Below are 19,745 nucleotides of genomic sequence, written 5' to 3' on the forward strand. Positions count from 1 at the left end.
AGGGCAGGAGGAGAAGGGGACGACAGAGGATGAGATGGTTGGATGGCATCACCGACACAATGGACATGGGTTTGGGTGGACTCGGGGAGGGAGGCCTGGCGTGCTGTGGTTTATGAGGTCGCAAAGAGTCAGACACGACTCAGTCAGAGCGACTGAACTGAACTGAAAGTGACGGAGCCACGATTCTGCCACTCAAAGCCTTGTGGGGCTGGAAGAGCGGGATGGCTCCCCCTGCCAGCTGCCCCCTCCCTGAGCCCCGGCCCTCAGGCGCTGACCGGAGTGCTGGCCGCAGGATGCCATTGCCAATGATGAAGTGCAGCTTCTCCAGGTTGGAGGTGGGCCGGTCCTCCAGCATGCTGTTGCCCTGCACCATGGACTCCCCGTCGTGCAGCCTCTTGGTCACCTGGGACACAGGGGAGGGCAGAGGCTCAAGCAGGGCTCTCCCGCTTGCCTGAGTCTGCCCACTCCCCGGGAAAGCAGAACTCTGGGAGTGGCCAGAGAGCTGGCTCCTCAGTACCGTCATACCACTGGCCCCGTGCAGGACAGACGCCGGGTCGATGCCTGGCCCACACAGCCAGGGGGCGCTGGCCTGGTGCCACCCCCTTCTGAGGACAAGGCTACTCTTCAATCTCCCTGACAGCACTCCCTGCAGGGAGGTCCCCCCAGGCAGGGTAGGGGCTGCTCCTCTGACCCCTGATGGGATCCCTAGCTCTCTAAGATGGGCCGCACACCACTCCGACAGCCAGAGTCTACCCGCCTTCCAAGCACCACCATCACCCATCATTAGTACCCTGGCCCCATGCCAACAGCCTCAGGCCTGGGTTCTTTCGAATGGACTTCTCTTCTCAGGTTCCACACAGCCCACAGCGCCAGCCCCACCCTGTGCCGAGACATGGAGCAGGTGAGAGGGTGAATGGTGGGAGCATGCCCCTGCAGACAGGAAGGGCTCCAGAGGGCCTCATGTCCACTGAGCACCCACAGTCAGCAGCTCAAGTCATCATCCTAGGAACCCACTAGCAGGCCTTTTTCTTCTCTGGGTGCCTTGGCTATCGAGCAGAGCTGGGATTCAAATCTGAGGCTACGAAGCTATCAGACCAGACTGGAGGGTCTGATGGGGAACAAGAGGAAGACAAAGGCAAGGCATGCTCAAGAAGTCCCAGAGGAGCAGCCTGAGCCTGTCTTGGGAAAGGCTTCCTGGAGGAGGTGACCCCAAAGCACAGAAGAAGAAGGCAAAATTTTAAGCAGAGGGACCAGTGTGCATAAAAGCAGAGGCTTGGAGGAGCCAGTCCCTCTGTACCATGAATGCCTTCGTGTCTGTCGGCCTTGACAACCTGGACAGTCCTGGAGCAAGGGGCCAGGACAGTGCTCAGAAAACACAAAACATAAATGAATTAATTCAAACAAACTAATAGTGCTAATGCCCCAAGGATACTCTTAACTCACAGAAATGTTTTCATCAGTTAAAAAGTCCCTGGATCAGAGGCAGTGAGTCCATGCCCTGGCAAGAAAGGTCTTCCCTCCCACCATCTGGGGAGGGCCTCTCCAGCCCTGCCCAGCTCCTATGACCCCTCTTCCTGGAAGCCCCCCTGACTGGCCTCAGACTGAGCATAGCACCCTCTTCCTTGCATCCCATCTGCCTGATCACACCTAACACTGTCCTGCCAGCCACCCCGGTCCCCTGAGGACAGGCAGGATCCATTCGTGTCCTTGTGGGTCCCAAGCCCAGTCTAGGCCACCAAGGCTGTGCAGGGTCTGCTCTCACCTCCTCTGTCAGTTTGGACTTCTTTTTCAAGGTCAAGTGCACCAGCTTGTGCCTCACACTGCTCTTCTTTTGCCCATCAGGGAGCTGGGCCTGCCGGACAAACAAGGGTCAAGGTCAAGTGACTGGGCCATCAATAATGACAAGAGCACTTGACAATGTAGCCAGAATTAGCTCAAGCCCACACTAACATTTACAACGTATACCTTACCTTGCCCCTCCAACCCACCATCAGTCAAGTGGCAGATGGGAAAACAGACTCTGAGAAGTACAGTAACCCACAAACCACCCCCTAACAAGTCTAAATGGAAGCTGTCTCTGACTGCAAAGCCTGTTTCAAGATCTGTCCCTGCCACGTGGCCTCAACAGTGGTCAGCACTCTACAGTCTATCAACGCTCACACATTCATTCTCAGGAGTAGACAGAGCAGGGCAAGGGTCGGGGGGGAGGCAGAGGCAATTTTTGTACGTCCTTCTGCTGAAGACCTTAAGGCTGGGGATGGCCTGGGTGGGACAGTAGCCACCGGGCACCTGGGACTCACCTCACCCTCGCCCTGCAGGGCCTGCAGCTCCCTCTTGTAGGTCTTCTTGCCCAGGGTCTCGTAAATCTTGGTCATCACGGGAATCTTCTCGCTGCCGTCACTCATGGCCGTGTGGTACCTGGGCTCTGGGAGGTCCCCCATGAACCGGAGGATGGTGATCCAGACTGCCAGGGCCGCCTGGGAGGCAGAGCCATGCCACTCAGAAAGCCCGAGCACAGGATGTTACCAAAGCCATCAAAATGACCCACAGAGAGGCTAGAGAACCCCCACCCACCCTCAACCAGAGAAGGACCACTGAGCTGAGTGCCTCTTGTTGTTCTCCAGGGCTTGCCGTGTGACCTGCCCCAGGCTGGGCGCCGGGTGAAGTCAGCCCTGGTCCCTGCACACCAGGGTCCCTGCCCCTCCACACCCATGCTGCTAGCACAGATGGTCCCAGCCCTCACCAGCTGATCACCCTCGTCATCATGGTACAGCAGTGGCTGCTTGAGTGGCCGCCGGGTGTAGGTGTGCGTGGTCGTGCCCTGGAAGTAAGTGGCAGCGAACTTGGCGAATTTATACTCAGAGAGATCTTCCTCGTCCTCATCGGGCAGGGGCAGCGCTGCGTCCAGGTCCTCTTCCACCATCTCCCTCCTCCCGCGCTCCAGGTCCTGGAGGGAGGAGACCAGTTCCCTGCCATGCGGGCAGACCTGGGGCTGAGCTAGGGGCCCCCCGCCGGTCCCTGAAGGGCCAGCTCTTCCTCCAGGAGCATACGGCTCTGTCCATCCAGTTCATTCCCAAGACAGAGCCCAGCGCATGGTAGGTCCTCAACACACAAACGAATAAAAGTTTGCGAATGGCCTTGGAGGGGGACAGCGGCTGGCCCAAGGTCACATTGCAGGCTGGTGGCTGGACAGGGCCTGGGACCTGCGGTCCCTGTCCCAGATCAGCACTGCTGCCTTCCGCTCAGAGGGGACCAGGTGGACTTTAACGCAAAGTGGCACAAGGGGAGGGAAGGCCACCACACTAGGGCCTGTCCCAGCTCCTCCCCCAGCCTGGTACCTCGAAGCCGCTAGGCGCCTGGCCCTCCTGGCCTGGCAGGCCGCCCGAAGTCCCCAGGAAGCCAAACATCTTGTCCACCATGTCCGAGTGATTGACGGGCTCGTGGCGGGCCCTCTCCATCTGCTCCAGGAGTTCCTTCTTCCTCCGAGCCTCCTCCTTCTCCTTCAGCTCCCGCTCTGCATCCTCTCGGGCCAGCTGGGCCAGGCGCTCCTATGAGGCGCGGGTGATGCAGCGTCAGAGAGCAAGCGCCGTGCGGGCCACCCGGGGCCATGCACACTCAGTTCTCACAGCCCAGTGAAGACAGATGCCACACCAAGTCCAGACAGAAATGCCACCAGCCCTCAGGGCTCAGCTGGGACCACCTCCTCCAGGAAGCCCACTCAGGCTTCCCCAGCCAAAAGGGACCACACCGACCCAGAAATCCCAGAGCCACTGGGCAGAGGCTCCAGACCAGTGCTGTACAATAGAAATATAATGCAATCTACCCTGGGTCGCAAAGAGTCAGACACAACTTGGTGACTAAATGACAACAATATACAGTGGCTACATTTAAAATAGTTCTTTTAAAAAATAGATCAATTTTAATAATGTACTTCATTTAACCCAATATTTCCAAAGTATTGAAACAGAGCAGGACTCTCTGATCCCTGCCCCACCTCTACCATATCTTTCGCCCATGGAAAACTTTAGTCAAAGAATAAGTTTAATCAGAGAAATGAGAAATGCTGAAACAAAGGAAAACAGTCTAAGGAGATTAGTAACAACAGTGTCATCTTGAAGCACAGTCAAGGACCTTTAGCTCTTTCTCAAGGGCTATAGATAATATTCTGAGCCGCATCCTGTGAGCTGTCTTATAGATACCAGAACACCAAGTGGAGAAGTTAACTACATAATGACCAGACTGTACCCTGGACATGAGCCTCCACAATTCTGAGAACTGACTGCAAAGAAATGGGAACAAGTGCACCCCAGAAGTGAAGAGTAACTGTACCTAAAACAACCGAGATGATGCTGGTCAGACCACTGATGACCAGTTGAAGATGCCTGTTAGAGATGACTGTGCTGTTTCTGCATGTAACCTCCCCCTAACTCTGTCCATAAATGCTCTCACCCCCTGCTTGTTCAGGGAAGGTGGGGTGGGAGCCAGCCTTTGGACAGTGTCTGCCACCCTCCCCTGCAGCTGCCAGCATCTGAAATAAAGCAAACTTTCATCTCCACTAATCTGGCCTGCTCATTGGCTTTTGAGCGGCGAGCAGCCAGACCCCCAGACACATACCTTTCGGTAACAGTATTATCTCTGCATGTAATTAATATTCAAAATATCTCAGCTATTTTATATTCCCTTTTTTTTTCTCAACCAAGTCTTCAAAATCAAGCTTGTATTTGGGAATTCCCTGCCAGTGCAATGGTTAGCACTCAGTGTTTTCACTGTTGAGGGTCCAAGTTCAATCCCTGGTCAGGGATATGACGCTGCAACTTTTTATCCAGAGTTATCTCCCAGCTGAGGGCCTAGACCCATAGCCTTCTGACCCAGCCCAGAACAGGCACTTCATAGATCATAGCCTTGTCGTGGCAAAGGGGCTCGTGTAACTCAATGATGCTATGAGCCACCCAAGACAGACAGGTCAAAGCAGAGAGTTCTGACAAAACATGATGGAGGGGGGAATGGCAGACCACTCCAGTATACTAGCTGTGAGAACCTCATGAACCGTATAAAAAAGCAAAAAGACATGACACTGAAAGATGAGCCTCCCAGGTCAGGAGGTCCAATATGCTCCTGGGGAAGAACAGAGGACAACTGCTAAAAGCTCCAGAAAGAGTGAAGCAGCTGGGCCAACGCAGAGACGATGCTCAGCCCTGGGTGTGTCTGGTGATGAAAGTAAAGTCCAGTGCTATGTAAAGAGCAATATTGCACAGGAACCTGGAATGTCAGGTTCATAAATTTGTAAACTGGACATGGTCAAGCAAGAGATGGCAAGCGTAAACATCAACATCTTAGGAATCAGTGAACTCAAATGGATGGGAATGGGTGAATTTAATTCAGATGACCATTGTATCTATACAGTGGGCAAGAACCCCATAGAAGAAATGGAGTAGCCTTCATAATTAACAAGAGTCCGAAACGCAGTACTTGGGTGCAACCTTAAAAATGACAGAAATATCTCGGTTTGTTTCCAAGGCAAACCATTTGCCATCACAGTAATCCAAATCTATATTCCAAACACCAATGCCAAAGAAGCTGAAGTTGATCAGTTCCATGAAGATCTAGAAGACCTCCTAGAACTAACACCAAGAAATGATGTCCTATTCATGGTAGGTGATTGGAATGCAAAAGTCGAAGTCAAGAGATACTGTGATAACAGGCAAGTTTGGCCTTGGAGTACAAAATGAAGCAGGGCAAAGTCTAACAGAATTCTTCCAGGAGAATGCACTAGTCAGAGCAAACACCCTTTTTCAACAATACAGGAGACGACTTTACACATGGATATCACCAAATATCAACGCTGAAATCAGACTGATTATATTCTTTGTAGCTGAAGATGGAGAAACTCTATACAGTCAGCAAAACAATATCTGGAGATGACTGTGGCTCAGATCATCAGCTCTTCATAGCAAAATGAGGACCTTAACTTTCTTTCTTAAACTAAAGAAAGTGGGGAATACCACTAGGCCAGTTAGGTATGACTTAAATCAAATCCCCTATGAATATACAGCGGAGGTGATGAATAGATTCAAGGGATTAGATCTAGTAAATAAATTGCTTAAAGAACTATGGACAGAGGTCTGTAATACTGTACAGGAGGCAAAACACAAAATCATTCCGAAGAAAAAGAGATGCAGGAAGGCAAAGCGGTTGTCTAAGGAGGCTTACAAATAGCTGAGGAAAGAAGAGAAACAAAAAGCAAGGGAGAAAGGGAAAGGTACACCCAGCTAAATGCAGAGCTCCAGAGACCAGCAAGGAGAGACAAGAAGGCCTTCTGCAACAAACAATGCAAAGAGACAGAGGCAACAACAGAAAGGGTAAGACTAAAGATAGCTCCAAGAAACTTGGAAATAGCAAAGGAAAATTTCATCCAAGATTGGCACAATAAAGGACAGAAACGGTAGAGACCCAGTAGAAACAGAAGAGATCAAGAAGAGGTGGAAAGAATACACAGAACTGTACAGAAAAGATCTTAACAACACAGATAACCACGATGGTATTGTCTCTCACTCAGAGCCAGATATTCTGGAGTGTGAAGTCAGGTGGGCCTTAGGAAGCACTGCCGCCAATAAAGCTAGTGGAAGTGATGGAATTCCAGCAGAGCTATTTAAAATCCTAAAAGATGATTCTGTTAAAAGTGCTGCACTTAATATGCCAGTAAATTTGGAAAACTCAACAGTGGCCACAGGACTAGAAAAGGTCAATCCTCATCCCAGTTCCCAAGAAGGGCAGTGCTAAATAATGTTCAAACCCGCAGACAATTTCACTCATCTCCCATGCTGGTAAGCTTATGTTCAAAATCCTCCAAGCTAGGCTTCAGCATTATGTGAACTGAGAATGTCCAGATGTTCAAGCTGGATTTAGAAAAGGCAGAGGAACCAGAGATCAAATTGCCAACATTTGCTAGATCATAGAGAAAGCAAGGGAATTCCAGATCATTGACTACACTAAAGCCGTTGACTGTGTGGATCATAACAAACTGTGGAAAACTCCTGAAGAGATGGGAATACCAGATCATCTTACCTGTCTCCTGAAAAACGTGTATACAAGAAGCAAGAGTTAGAACCCTGTATAGAATAACTGACTGGTTCAGGATTGAGAAAGGAGTATGGCAAAGCTGTTTATTGTCACCCTGTTTATTTATACGCAGAGCACATCACGCAAAATGCAAAGCTAGATGAGTTACAAGCTGGAATCAAGACTGCCAGGAGAAATGTCAACAACCTCAGACATATGGATGATACCACTCTAATGGCAGAAAGTGAAGAGGAACTAAAGAGCCTCTTGATGAGGGTAAAGGAAGAGATTTTAAAAAGTCAGCTTAAAACTCAATATTAAAACTAACTGCATGGCATCCGGTCCGATTACTTCATGGCAAATAGAAGGGGAAAAGGTGGAGACAGTGACAGATTTCCTCTTCTTGGGCTGTAAAATCACTGCAGATGGTGACTGCAGCTATGAAATTAGAAGACAATTGCTTCTTGGCAAGAAAGCTATGACAAACCTAGACAGTGTGTTAAAAAGCAAAGACATCACTTTTCCAACTAAGGTCCGTAGAGTCAAGGCTATAGTCTTTTCAGTAGTCATGTACAGATGTGAGAGCTGGACAATAAAGAAGGCAGAGTGCCAACAAATTGATGTGGTGCTGGAGAAGGCTCTTCCTTGGACTGAAAGTTGATCAAACCAGTTAATCCTAAAGGAAATCAACCCTGAATATTCATGGGAAGGACTGATGCTAAAGCTGAAGTCCCAATACTTTGGCTACCTGATAGGAACAGCTGATTCACTGGAAAAGACCCTGAGGATGGTAAAGATTGAAGGCAGGAGAAGAAGGCAACAGAGGATGAGACGGTTGGATGGCATCATCAATTCAATGGACATGAACTTGGCCAATTGCGAGAGAAGCCCGGCATGCTGCAGTCCATGGGATCGTGAAGAGTCAGACATGACTTGGAGACTGAACAACAAAATCTCCCAGCTGAGGGCACGGACCCACAACCTTCTAACCTGGCACAGAACAGGCACCCAGCGCGCAGATGAAGGAAGGTCACGTGGACAGAGGATGAGCAGGCGGTTTGGCTGAAAGCCACTGAACCAGTGAATGGAAGTGCAAGGAGCTGACTCATCCCCAGCTCACCTGATGCTTGCGTTCGGCCTCCTCCTTGGCCTTCTTGGCACTCATCTCCTTCCGGAGCTTCTCCTCCTCCGCCAGCCGCATTTTCTCAGCCTCCAGCCGCCGCAGGTACTGGGAGAGGTGGGCAGCAGGATGGGCACCGTACCATGTGTGTGGCTGTGACAGTGCTCCCTGCCAGCTTGACGCCACCCCACCCCCTTTGAGTTCCAGGACTGGGGATGACTTTGCCAAATAATTTGGCAGAGGGAAACTGAGGCATGCGAGAAACCCTCCAGGTCCCACAGCGGGTTGAGCACCTTTGATCCCAAAGCCAAAGCAGGTTCACCTGGCCTCCCAAAGACTCACAAGAGGGACTGGGCCCCTGCCCTACCCCAGGCTGGGAGGAGGGAAATGAGGGTCCAGTCTTATGCATCCTTCAGAGGGAGAGCCCTTCATCACCCCCCACCCCCGCCATCTCCCCCAACAGGCTCAGGCCACATGCGGGATGATTTGTCTGCCTGAGGTGGAGCGGCACCCCTCAGAGGACCTAGAGCCAGGGGTTCTCGTGGACTGGGCCCCTCACCTCGGCCCTGAGGCGCCGGTGCAGCCTGCGGGCGATCATGCCCCGGGCATAGGCCTGCACGGTGATCACGGCCCAGAGGCGGTGGCGGAAAGCCTTGCGTACCAGGTAGGCCCGGCAGCGGGCCTGGAACCCGATGATGCGCCGGCGGGCCAGGCAGTACTGCTGGTGCAGCTTCCGGGAGCGGTGCAGAGCCTGCAGCCGCAGGAAGCCCAGCCGCATCTGCAAGGACAGCCACCAGCTCAGAACCACGGCCCTGATGCCAGACCAGCCCTGTCCATGGAGGTCACTGCCCTGGCTCCACTCGCCAACCCACAAGCCCTGAAGGCACAGCTGGTTCCACTCAGACCAGAGTTCCCCAGGGAGTGGGCTTGGCTTCCCCTGAGGTGGGTCTCCCCACCAGGGACACCATCCTCAGACCAGGAGCCGGCCTCCTTCCTGCCTGCCTCTCCAGCCCCAAGTCCAGGCAGCAGCCCAGTTCCTTTCCGACACACCCATTCCTGGCCCTCTGTAAGGTGTTCAATAACCTGAGCCTCACAACCCACCAGGACACTCCAGAAGAAAAGCAGAAACATTGCTGACTAGCAGGGGAGAATCACAAGAAGCAGATTTGGACTTTGGGCTGGAGGAATGGTAGTGGTTGGTGGGGGCAGGGGCGGGAGGCCAGCCAGGCCCCGCAAACAGGTAAGTCCTGTTGCTATGACAATGGAACCAGGTTCAAAGGCCTCGCGGGTCACCAAGCAGCTCCCTCAGGAGGCTCACCAGCCCATAGTTCCTCCTGCAGTTGTGGCCCCGCCAGTGCCTCTGGATCAGTGTGGCGGCATTCTTCAGCTTCAGGAAGTTGGACCTGAAATAGCAGCGTGATGCAGAAGCATGTCTATAGGGGTCTGGGTGGGGTTTGGAATCAGGAAAGCAGGGCTGAGCCCCAGCTCTGTGTCTCCTTGGCTCCACGACCTTAGGCAAAGGCATATACCCTCTTTGTGCCTCAGTTTCCTCATCTGTAAAATGGACAGAATAATACCTGTCCTGCCTGCCTCAGACTTGTCACATAAACTCAATAAGGTAGGCATTCAAAAGGTTATTCATGAATAAATGTAGGACTTCCCTGGTGGCTCAGATGGTCAAGAATCTGCCTGCCACATAGGAGACCCGGGTTCAATCCCTGGATCAGGAAGACCCCCAGGAAAAGGAAATGGCAACCCATTCCAGCATTCGTGCCTGGAAAATCCCAAGGACAAAGGAGTCTGGTGGGCTACAGTCATGGGGTCGCAAAGAGCTAGACACGACTTAGTGACTAAACAACAAATAGTAAATAAGATAAGGATTAAACACTTGGAACACTATGAAAGTGAACGTGAAGTTGCTCAGTCATATCCAACTCTTTGTGACCCCCTGGACTGTAGCCTACAAGGCTCCTCCATCCATGGGATTTTCCAGGCAAGAATACTGGAGTAGGTTGCCATTTCCTTCTCCAGGAGATCTTCCCAACCCAGGGACTGAACCCAGGTCTCCCTCATTGTAGGCAGACGCTTGACCATCTGAGCCACCAGGGAAGTCCTGGAACACTGTAAACGTCATTTATTACTGATTGTCTAACTCCCTCATTTTACATGTGAGGAAACTGAGACTCAGTGTGGTTGGGGCTAGAGCCCTGGTCTTCTGACCGAGCACCATGCTGTTCCCCTGCGCACACTAGGCCACTGCTACAGGCTGACAGTCATCCTTGACCTCATGGAGGACGAGAGGTCACATATCAAACAGCAGGTGTCTCCTGAACATAGAAATAAGAGGAGGAGTGAAGGATGGCTACCTCAATGTGGGTGAGTCCGTGAGCCAATGCCTGGATGCTCAAACAAACGAGGGCACAGCCATGGGAAAGGACAGACAAACAGGTGAATGGGTGGACCAAGGATGGCTGGACAGGTGGGCAGATGGGAAGAGAAGGGGAGTGGCCAGATGAACTAAAAAGGGGCAGGAAGCGTGGTTTTTGTGGAGCCTGAATCACACTCCAGAGTCAGCCCCGCCCAACTGGGAGGTGATACAACTGTACACGTGCCCCTCATGCGGAATACAGGACATACTTTGTAATTTACATGTGTTTTACATGGAATACGGGACACACTGTGCAATTTATAAACCTCATAGCATCCACATGTGTGTCTCACAAGCCCATGTGCACACACATGTATTACTGGGCATGCGGAATATAGACGGGTCCGTGTGTCTTAGTGTTCGTCCATGTTCACGTGATCCTGTGTGTATGCTTTGCACATGTGTGCATGTTTCTGTGTATGCACATGGGTGTTTATCCCCAGTGTCCACACGGGAGGAACCGCAGTGAGCCAAGCACACGCGCACAGGTGCATACATGCACACACACATCAGCAGAGGCAGAGCCCATCCAGACACAAACCTGTCTTTGAAGCCCCGGATGACTTTCTGGAGGAGGATGACTCTGTCGGTGATGGCCTTGTCCCGCTCCACCTCCAGCAGCATGTCATGGTGGTCCTGGAGGGCAAAGCCTCCTGAGCAGAGCCCCCCGCCAACCCCTCCAGTCCCAGAGCAGAGGCTGCCCCAGCTGGGCCCCTCTTCCTTCACCTAGGGCTCGGCTGGGCCCTAATGGCTTCCAGCTCTGCTCTGGCACTACGGGGCAGCCTCCCTCAACCCCAAGTGCAGACAAGTACTGTCATGGCTGGTTCCCAGAGGCCTGGGTGGGACACATGGAGCAGGAGGGGCCCAACACGCACACACACTGACTCCATCCCAGTGGCCATCTCTACCCTGAGACCTGGCTATTCTAGGTGTTTCTGTCATATCAGCCACTGACCTGGGCCAGGCCACCATCGTTTCTCTCCTGGATCTTAGAAACAGTCTCCTGGCCTCTATCACACCCTCTCTGATGCCCCCTCAAGAAGAGATCTTACAGTAATAACCCATGCTTCCCAGAGTCAACTCAGGTCTTCTTCCCTGAAACCTGGGCTCTCCACCATCAGCCCTTGCCCTCTTCTCCAACCCTCTCCTTCTCATCCCCAAGCCCCCAACCCTCACTCTGGTTGGACAAAACATGATGGTTCATTCAATACATGAATCAAATATCTCCAGCTGCCCACCCTGTGCTTGGTGCTGGGGCTGCAGTAAACTAGACAAACCTGGGCCCTGCCCCAGGGAGGCTGAGTCTGGAAGGGGATTCAGACTCAGAATATCAGATAATCCATCGGATAATCACACCTTTGACTGTGTGGATCACAATAAACTGGAAAATTCTGAAAGAGATGGGAATAACAGATCACCTGACCTGCCTCTTGAGAAATCTGTATGCAGGTCAGGAAGCAACAGTTAGAACTGGACATGGAACAACAGACTGGTTCCACATAGGAAAAGGAGTCCGTCAAGGCTGTATATTGTCACCCTGCTTATTTAACTTATATGCAGAGTACATCATGAGAAACGCTGGGCTGGAAGAAGCACAAGCTGGAATCAAGATTGCCGGGAGAAATATCAATAACCTCAGATATGCAGATGAAACCACCCTTATGGCAGAAAGTGAAGAGGAACTAAAAAGCCTCTTGATGAAAGTGAAAGAGGAGAGTGAAAAAGTTGGCTTAAAGCTCAACATTCGGAAAACGAAAATCATGGCGTCCGGTCCCATCACTTCATGGGAAATAGATGGGGAAACAGTGGAAACAGTGTCAGACTTTATTTTGGGGGGCTCCAAAATCACTGCAGATGGTGACTGCAGCCATGAAATTAAAAGACACTTACTCCTTAGAAGAAAAGTTATGACCAACCTAGATAGTATATTCAAAAGCAGAGACATTACTTTGCCGACTAAGGTCCGTCTAGTCAAGGCTATGGTTTTTCCTGTGGTCATGTATGGATGTGAGAGTTGGACTGTGAAGGAGGCTGAGCACCAAAGAATTGATGCTTTTGAACTGTGGTGTTGGAGAAGACTCTTGAGAGTCCCTTGGACTGCAAGGACATCCAACCAGTCCATTCTGAAGGAGATCAGCCCTGGGATTTCTTTGGAGGGACTGATGCTGAAGCTGAAACTCCAATACTTTGACCACCTCATGCGAAGAGTTGACTCATTGGAAAAGACTCTGATGCTGGGAGGGATTGGGGGCAGGAGGAGAAGGGGACGACAGAGGACGAGATGGCTGGATGGCATCACGGACTCGATGGACGCGAGTCTGAGTGAACTCTGGGAGATGGTGATGGACAGGGAGGCCTGGCGTGCTGTGGTTCATAGGGTCACAAAGAGTCAGACACGACTGAGCGACTGAACTGAAACTGAAATTGAATCACACCTATCAAGATATCCAGGTCACATCACTTGGGGACAGGGCCTGGCATGGATGGGGGCTCAACCAAGGCTTTCTGAATGAGTAAGTGAATGAATGAGAAGTAGATTTGGGGTCTGGAAACCACTGCCTACTTCTGAAGAGCCCAGAGAGGTGAGGATGTGGAGGACGGGGACGATGACAGTCCTCAGACATCGCTGGCACTAGACATCATCATGCTATAAGCTTTCCCTCCCTTAATCACGTGAACTGAGCATCAGGACTACAGGCTGGAAGCCCTGATCTCTGCTCCAGGGCAGGGCCTGACCTGGGGCACCTTGCTTCTACATGCTGCACCTCTGAAACGGGCATAATAATTCTATCTCATTGGCTGCTATGATGACTAAATGAGATGATGGACAAGAAGCGCCCACTTCCACTGGGGCCTAGCACACAGAGCAATGCTTGCCAGACAGCACTTGTGAGATGCAGAGGCAGGAAACGAGGGTTCAGGGAGATGAAGACACTGGCCCAGGCCCCTCAGCCACAGAGGCATCAGACTAGACCTCAGGACTCTCTCCAGCTGAGGGCTGGCTCCCCCTTCCCTCTCCCCGGCTGTCCTGGGCTGCCGAGCCCCACCCTGTGCCAGAGGAAGGAGCTCTGACCCATCACCCAGGACAGCCGGAAATCTAGAACAGCAGAAGTGGAAATGGGGAAGCCAGGGTTCACCCTGTCCCTGCGGTAGCTGTCCCACCTCCGCCATCTCCAGCAAGCTCTCCCGGCCCAGCTTCCTGCTCCCAGCCCTGCCCCCTCCCAGCTGCCAGCCCCCAGAGTCCTGCCCAGGCTGTGATGGGAGCCAGAGAGCCCTAGGTGCCAGTTCAGGGGGCATGGGGACAGGTCCAGGGACACTAGAGAGCAAGGTGGGTGGCACACAGCCAACCACAGCCCAGCATGAACCATGCCTGGCAGGAAACCAGAGGAAAGGACCAAAGATACACTCAAGGGTACCCCACCACAAGCACATCCAACTGTACAGATGGGAAAATGAGACCCAAGAAAAGGCCAGTGAGCTCCCCAAATTCCCAGGGCAGACCACCACAGGGTCCAGACTAAATCCAGGCCTCCCTGGTGAGGCCACCCCTGGCCTTTGGTTCCTCATGACCCCACCTGCAGGCTAGGGGTCAGAGAGGCCCTCAAATACCAACTGCCCCTCCACCACCCAGCAGGCCAGACCCCACACCTGCTCAGGGCTGGAGGAGCACAGAGGCCCAGCCCTGACCCCATTCTGGGCTGCAACTCCTCTATAGGGACCCCAAGACCTATTCCCCCGCCCCGCACCCCACGGAGTTCACAGCTCCCCCAAGGCAGACAGAGTCCGAGGCCATGCTCACCTTCAGAAAAATCTTGGTTTTGCCCATCTGCCAGTCATCATGGGTGCCCAGCACAGCTTCAGCCATGCGCTGACATGTCCCCCGAAGGTCGTCCTGGGTGGGGGTGGGCGGGGGGAGGGGTGCATAAGAGCTTGGGTGGTCCCACCAGTGGGACAGGCCACCTGGTATCCCTCCGAAGGCTGGGGGACAGAGATCTTGCTCCAGCTCTGCCCCTGACTCTGTGTGGCTCCAGCCGGGTCCCGCCTTCTCTGACCCTCACTCTTCTCCTTAGCTCCGTCTGATGACTGTAAAACCCTCGCCTACAGCCAGGGCCCGCTCAGCACATGCGTGAAGTCCACGCCAGGCAAGCATGGCAATGGAAGCTCTCAGATGCCCTCCACTGCCTGACCCCAGTTTTCTCAGCCACACCTGAGGTGGCCAAGCTGATGTTGTGCCCAGCACAGTGTTCCAGTAAGAAAACTGGGACTTTTGCCCCAGGGCTGGTACCCTCCCTCCCACCACCTCTGCCCCCAGCCTGCGTACCTGCTTGTAGGCCGGCTTCACGCCAGGGAGCAGCACTCGGTACCGCTCCACAAACTCCACGAAGCTGTAGCGGATGGGGTAGCCGGCTCGGCGGATGCGGATGGTCTCCATCATGCCCGAGTACCGCAGCTGGCGCACACACAGGTGCCGGTCGAACAGCTGCCGGGCAAGGAGCCAAGGGCGTCAGTGCTGAAGGCTCCCGCTGGGAGACCAGCCTTACTCTGTGTTTCCCCGGCCCCAGACAGAGGCCCTGAGAGGCCAAGGTCACACAGAGCATGAGGAGCAAAGGCGGGACCAGACCCGGATCTGCAGTCCAAACCCATTGAGCAGCACAGAATAAGACCCTCACTCGAGATGAGCTGAGTGCATTGAAAGCACACAGGAGAGACAGCTTAACTGGGACATATTGGGGGGCTTCATGGAAGAGAAGATTAGCTTTGTTCTAACTGCTGACAAAGGTCCACGTAGTTGAAGCTATGGTTTTTCCAATAGTCATGTACAGGTGTGAGAGTTGAACCATAAAGAAGGTTGAGCACCAAAGAATTGATGCTTTTGAACTGTGGTGCTGGATAAATCTCTTGAGAGTCCCTTGGACAGCAAGGAGATCAAACCAGTCCATCCTAAAGGAAATCAACCCTGAATATTCACTGGAAGGACTGGTGCTGAAGCTGAAGCTCCAATACTTTGGCCACCTGATGCAAACAGCCAACTCATTGGAAAAGACCCTGATGTTGGGAAAGACTGAAGGCAGGAGGAGAAGAGGACAACAGAGGACAGGATGGTTGGAAACATCACTGACTCAATGGACATGAATCTGAGCAAGCTCCAGGAGATGGTGAAAGGCAGGGAAGCCTGGCGTGCTACAGTCCAGGGTCACAAAGAGTCAGACACAGCTGAGCACCTGAACAACAAGCATGACAGGAGAGAGTGCTGGAGCAGCAAGCACGTGCAGAGGCACAAAGTCACTTTTGTGATGGCCGCTGGGCTGGTGGAGAGGCTGGGAAAGGCCTCTCCAGTCACATGGGGGGATGTGACTGGGTCAGATTTGTGTTCGAGACCCATGTCTCTCCCTGCAGTGGGGAGGGGAATGGGAGTGAGGGGTTGGGAGGCAGGAGACTCAGGAAGGAGGTCTTGTAGCCAGGTCCAGGACAGAGACGCTGAGGTCTGGGCCCAAAGAAGTTTCAGGAGGAATCTGAGAGCAGGAGAGATGGTGCCCAACTGTAGGGCCCTGGCCTCAATCCCCTGGACCTCCTACCTTAGAGAGCAGCTCACTGGAGCCCTCTGATTCTCACACCCCTGAAGACCGGATCCTGAGCCCTAGAGGGACTGGCCAGCCCACTCTGGGGAATGTTTCCAGGCAGGGGACAGGGCCAGCAGGCGGAAAGCTGACTTCCGCCACCTGTTTCCTCTCCATACAGGCACTTTCCCTGGCCCAGCGCTGGCCTCCCGCCTTCCGTCCCTCGCAGACCCCAACTTCCCCTGGGCCTCCCCTCCTATCTCTGGGAAGTGTCTAGTGGTAAACAACACCTCCCAGAGTTGTGGAAGGAGAGCGCTCCTAGTAAGGGGCAGTCCAGGCTCCTGGCTCTGAACCTGTAGTCCCCAACCTCCTCGAGCTTCCCGTCCCACATCTCAAATGCATGCTTAGTCGCTCAGTCGTGTCCAACTCTTTGCAACCCCATGGACTGACTGTAGCCCACCAGGCTCCTCGGTCCATGGGGATTCTCCAGGCAAGCACACTGGAGTAGGTTGCTATGCCCTCCTTTAGGGGATCTTCCCAACCCAGATCAAACCCAGGTCTCCCACATTGCAGGTGGATTCTTTACTGTATGAACCACCAAGGAAGCCCACCAAATCTCAAATACTGGGCCATAAAGGTCCCTCCCTCACTGGCTGTTGAGAAAGTTGAATGACACTGTGGAGAGACAATCTAATCGTTTCTGTTCTGGGCACACAGAAAGGGCTCAACAGACGTTCTTCAGAAAAGTCAGAAATTAAAATATTCCCAACTAGTCAGAGAAATTCAGGAAGGCTTCCAGGAGGAGGTAATCATTGGCAGAAGCAAAGGAGAGGGGACTTTCAAAGTTGGGACCACAGCAAGAACCATTTACTGAGTCCCTTCCTAGGCGCCAGGCAGTTTGTATGCATCATTGAACTCCCAGGAGGTGGGTACAAGCAATCCTGTTTCCATCTGAGAGGTATCTGTGGTATGAGAGAAAGAAGTGACTCCTCTACAGTCACCCTGCGGGAAGGTGGTGGAGTCAGGATTTGAATCTGCGTTTCACCTCATGCGAAGAGTTGACTCATTGAAAAAGACTCTGATGCTGGGAGGGATTGGGGGCAGGAGGAGAAGGGGACGACAGAGGATGAGATGGCTGGATGGCATCACTGACTCGATGGACATGAGTCTGAGTGAACTCCGAGAATTGGTGATGGACAGGGAGGCCTGGCGTGCTGCGATTCATGGGGTCGCAAAGAGTCGGACACGACTGAGCAACTGAACTGAACTGAACAGAGTCCAGGCTCTTTTCAGGGAACTGGGCTGTCTCCAGTAAAAAGGAAGTTTGTTCTGTAAGCCCCTCAGGGGCCCTGCCATTCGCATCAGGGGACAAAGTCTCCCGCAGCCCAGTCCACCCTGCTCCCTTGGCCTGGCCCCTCCCACCTCCCATCCCAGCTGTCTACCCCCACCCCCCATCCCTGCCAGGGCTGCTCACCATGGGCTTCTTGAACTCATTGGGCTTGATGCAGCGCACGAAGAAGGGCTGGCAGGCACCCAGCGTCCGCATCAGCAGCTCCAGCGACCGCTTAAACTGGCTGCTGAGTGTGGGCGAGCGCTTCCTGGTCTCGGCGCCCTGGGGGGACGGACCACAGCGATGGGAGGGGCTGACCCTCGCCCCTCCAGCCCTCCAGAAGGGAAGCAGGAGAGGAGGTCAGCAGTCAGGGCTTGAGAGAGAGCCTCCCAGGGAAGCAGGCTGGCTGGACACGTAGGTTTTCCTATGACCACCTGGTCTGGGCTGGAACTTAGACCCCCCCAAATACACCCCCATCTGGGAAGTCTCCCTGATTCTGAGTCCAGGAGCACTGAACAGAGAGTGAGGAGCCCTGGGGTCCCACTCTGGGCACTGAATGACTCCGAGCAAGACACATGCAGCCCCTCTCTACTCTTTCTCCTCCCTTTGCCGTATAAACGAGTGGACAGATCTCTGGACAATGGGGTCACCTCTAGAGGCAGGCTAGACAGACCTAACTTCAAGCTCTAGCTCACCACCTCTGAGCCCTGTGATTCTAGGCAGGTCACGAAGAAGCACTGGGCCTCAGTTTCCGAGATGGGGTAGTGCCATGTATCGAGCTGATGCCAGGTCACAGCCTGCCCACAGCACTGTGCACCTGTTCAGGCCTTGGTCTGTGTAGACACTGCTGCTCCAGGAGAATGATATCTTACACAGAAACCCAGCTCCTGGACTGATCTTCAGCATGAGGGGGAAGCAGTTGTACTTGGGGATATCCTGATTCTCCACCATTAGGAAGCCCATGAGTCAACAGCCACCCAGCAAGGCGGGGGCGCTGCCCACACCCTCTGCCCTGCCTGTTGGATTAACAGGTCAGCAGCAGGCGGGCGGGGCAGACACACATAAGCCTCCTAAGAAGGCGCACAGCTGGCCTTTGGCCGCCGTCCAGCACCAAGGCCAAAGGGCCCCGTGCTCCACCAGCTACTATCTGCAGGAACTGGCCCGCGACCCCCCGCACTTCCTGCCCTGTAGGGGTCCCCCTCTCAGAACACTGAGATGAGGTGGGGTCCTAGGGGAGAACCTGAGCAACAAGCAGGCAGCAGACAAACAGCAGAACATCTCAGACCCAGAAACTGGACGTAGAGGCCAGATTCGATTCCAAAGCATCTTGACGTTACTGTTTTCCTGGCAATTTCTTTTGGATGAGAATTTTTTAATAAGCGAATTTGATTGTGATTCTAAGGTTTTTTTCCTTTAAATGAGTTATTGTATCTGATATCCTGTAGCACCAAACACTGGGGATGCAGATATCAATGGGTGAGGTGTGTTGGGTGAGGGAGAGGAACTTAACCCATGCTAGAGTGAGGTCAGATGCCCCGGGACTAAAATGAAACTTGTCAAGAAGTAGCAAATCCTTGTTATTCTGAAATTTGCTGTGTTTTCCACTAAAGTGTTATCTAGAATTAGGATTCTCCCAAGAGAAGCTGGAGACTATTTTGCACAGGGGTTGGGTGAATGTCGAGTCTGCGACTCTACATCTGCCCTAGCACCTAACCCAGCAGCAGCACCAGGTGACCCCCACACATCGGGGGGAAGCTGTCCAAGTGGGGCTGTACCCAGCCTACATTAGAGGCCTTGCCACAAGCACATGTGTGTGTGCACACAGAGCGCAAACACAACAGACACATAGCACACACAGTACATATATATAGACACATACACACAAATGTACACACATATATACACAGAGGCAGTACGCACAGACACACACATACATACCACAGATAAACACCACACACACCACACCTACACAGGCACACACGACACATATACACAACACACAAAGCATGAGCACATGTACAACACGCACAAACAACACACACACACACACACATACACACACACATAGGGCACATCTTTCTCTGTTTGTGATCAGCACACTGGAACCACTCCTCTCTGTCTTTCCCGCTGAGCTATGAGCCCCCGAGAGGACAGGCGGGTTTGCCTTGCTTACTACCGTGCCCCAGGGCCTGACACAGCAACAGTCAGCAACAATTTGCTGAACTGAAGTGGTGCTGAACTGGTTGCTCA

At 53.0% G+C, this 19,745-nt stretch overlaps 1 protein-coding gene across 1 annotated transcript in view; it reads right to left on the reverse strand.

The window, feature by feature from the left end:
* The window catches only part of MYO7A (myosin VIIA), a 104,379-nt gene that overhangs the window by 39,970 nt on the left and 44,664 nt on the right, over nt 1-19,745 (reverse strand). The window contains exons 17-28 of the mRNA XM_018059307.1: nt 17,640-17,777; nt 14,929-15,087; nt 14,407-14,499; nt 11,149-11,243; nt 9,498-9,582; nt 8,739-8,957; nt 8,180-8,287; nt 3,339-3,548; nt 2,744-2,947; nt 2,301-2,477; nt 1,763-1,852; nt 276-403 (exon numbers count right to left, since the gene is read on the reverse strand). Coding sequence (XP_017914796.1) covers nt 276-403; nt 1,763-1,852; nt 2,301-2,477; nt 2,744-2,947; nt 3,339-3,548; nt 8,180-8,287; nt 8,739-8,957; nt 9,498-9,582; nt 11,149-11,243; nt 14,407-14,499; nt 14,929-15,087; nt 17,640-17,777 — 1,706 coding nt within the window. The remainder of the gene's footprint in view (nt 1-275; nt 404-1,762; nt 1,853-2,300; nt 2,478-2,743; nt 2,948-3,338; nt 3,549-8,179; nt 8,288-8,738; nt 8,958-9,497; nt 9,583-11,148; nt 11,244-14,406; nt 14,500-14,928; nt 15,088-17,639; nt 17,778-19,745) is intronic.

The sequence above is a fragment of the Capra hircus genome, chromosome 15 (genome assembly GCF_001704415.2).
Source record: "Capra hircus breed San Clemente chromosome 15, ASM170441v1, whole genome shotgun sequence".
NCBI classification, from domain to species: domain Eukaryota; kingdom Metazoa; phylum Chordata; class Mammalia; order Artiodactyla; family Bovidae; genus Capra; species Capra hircus.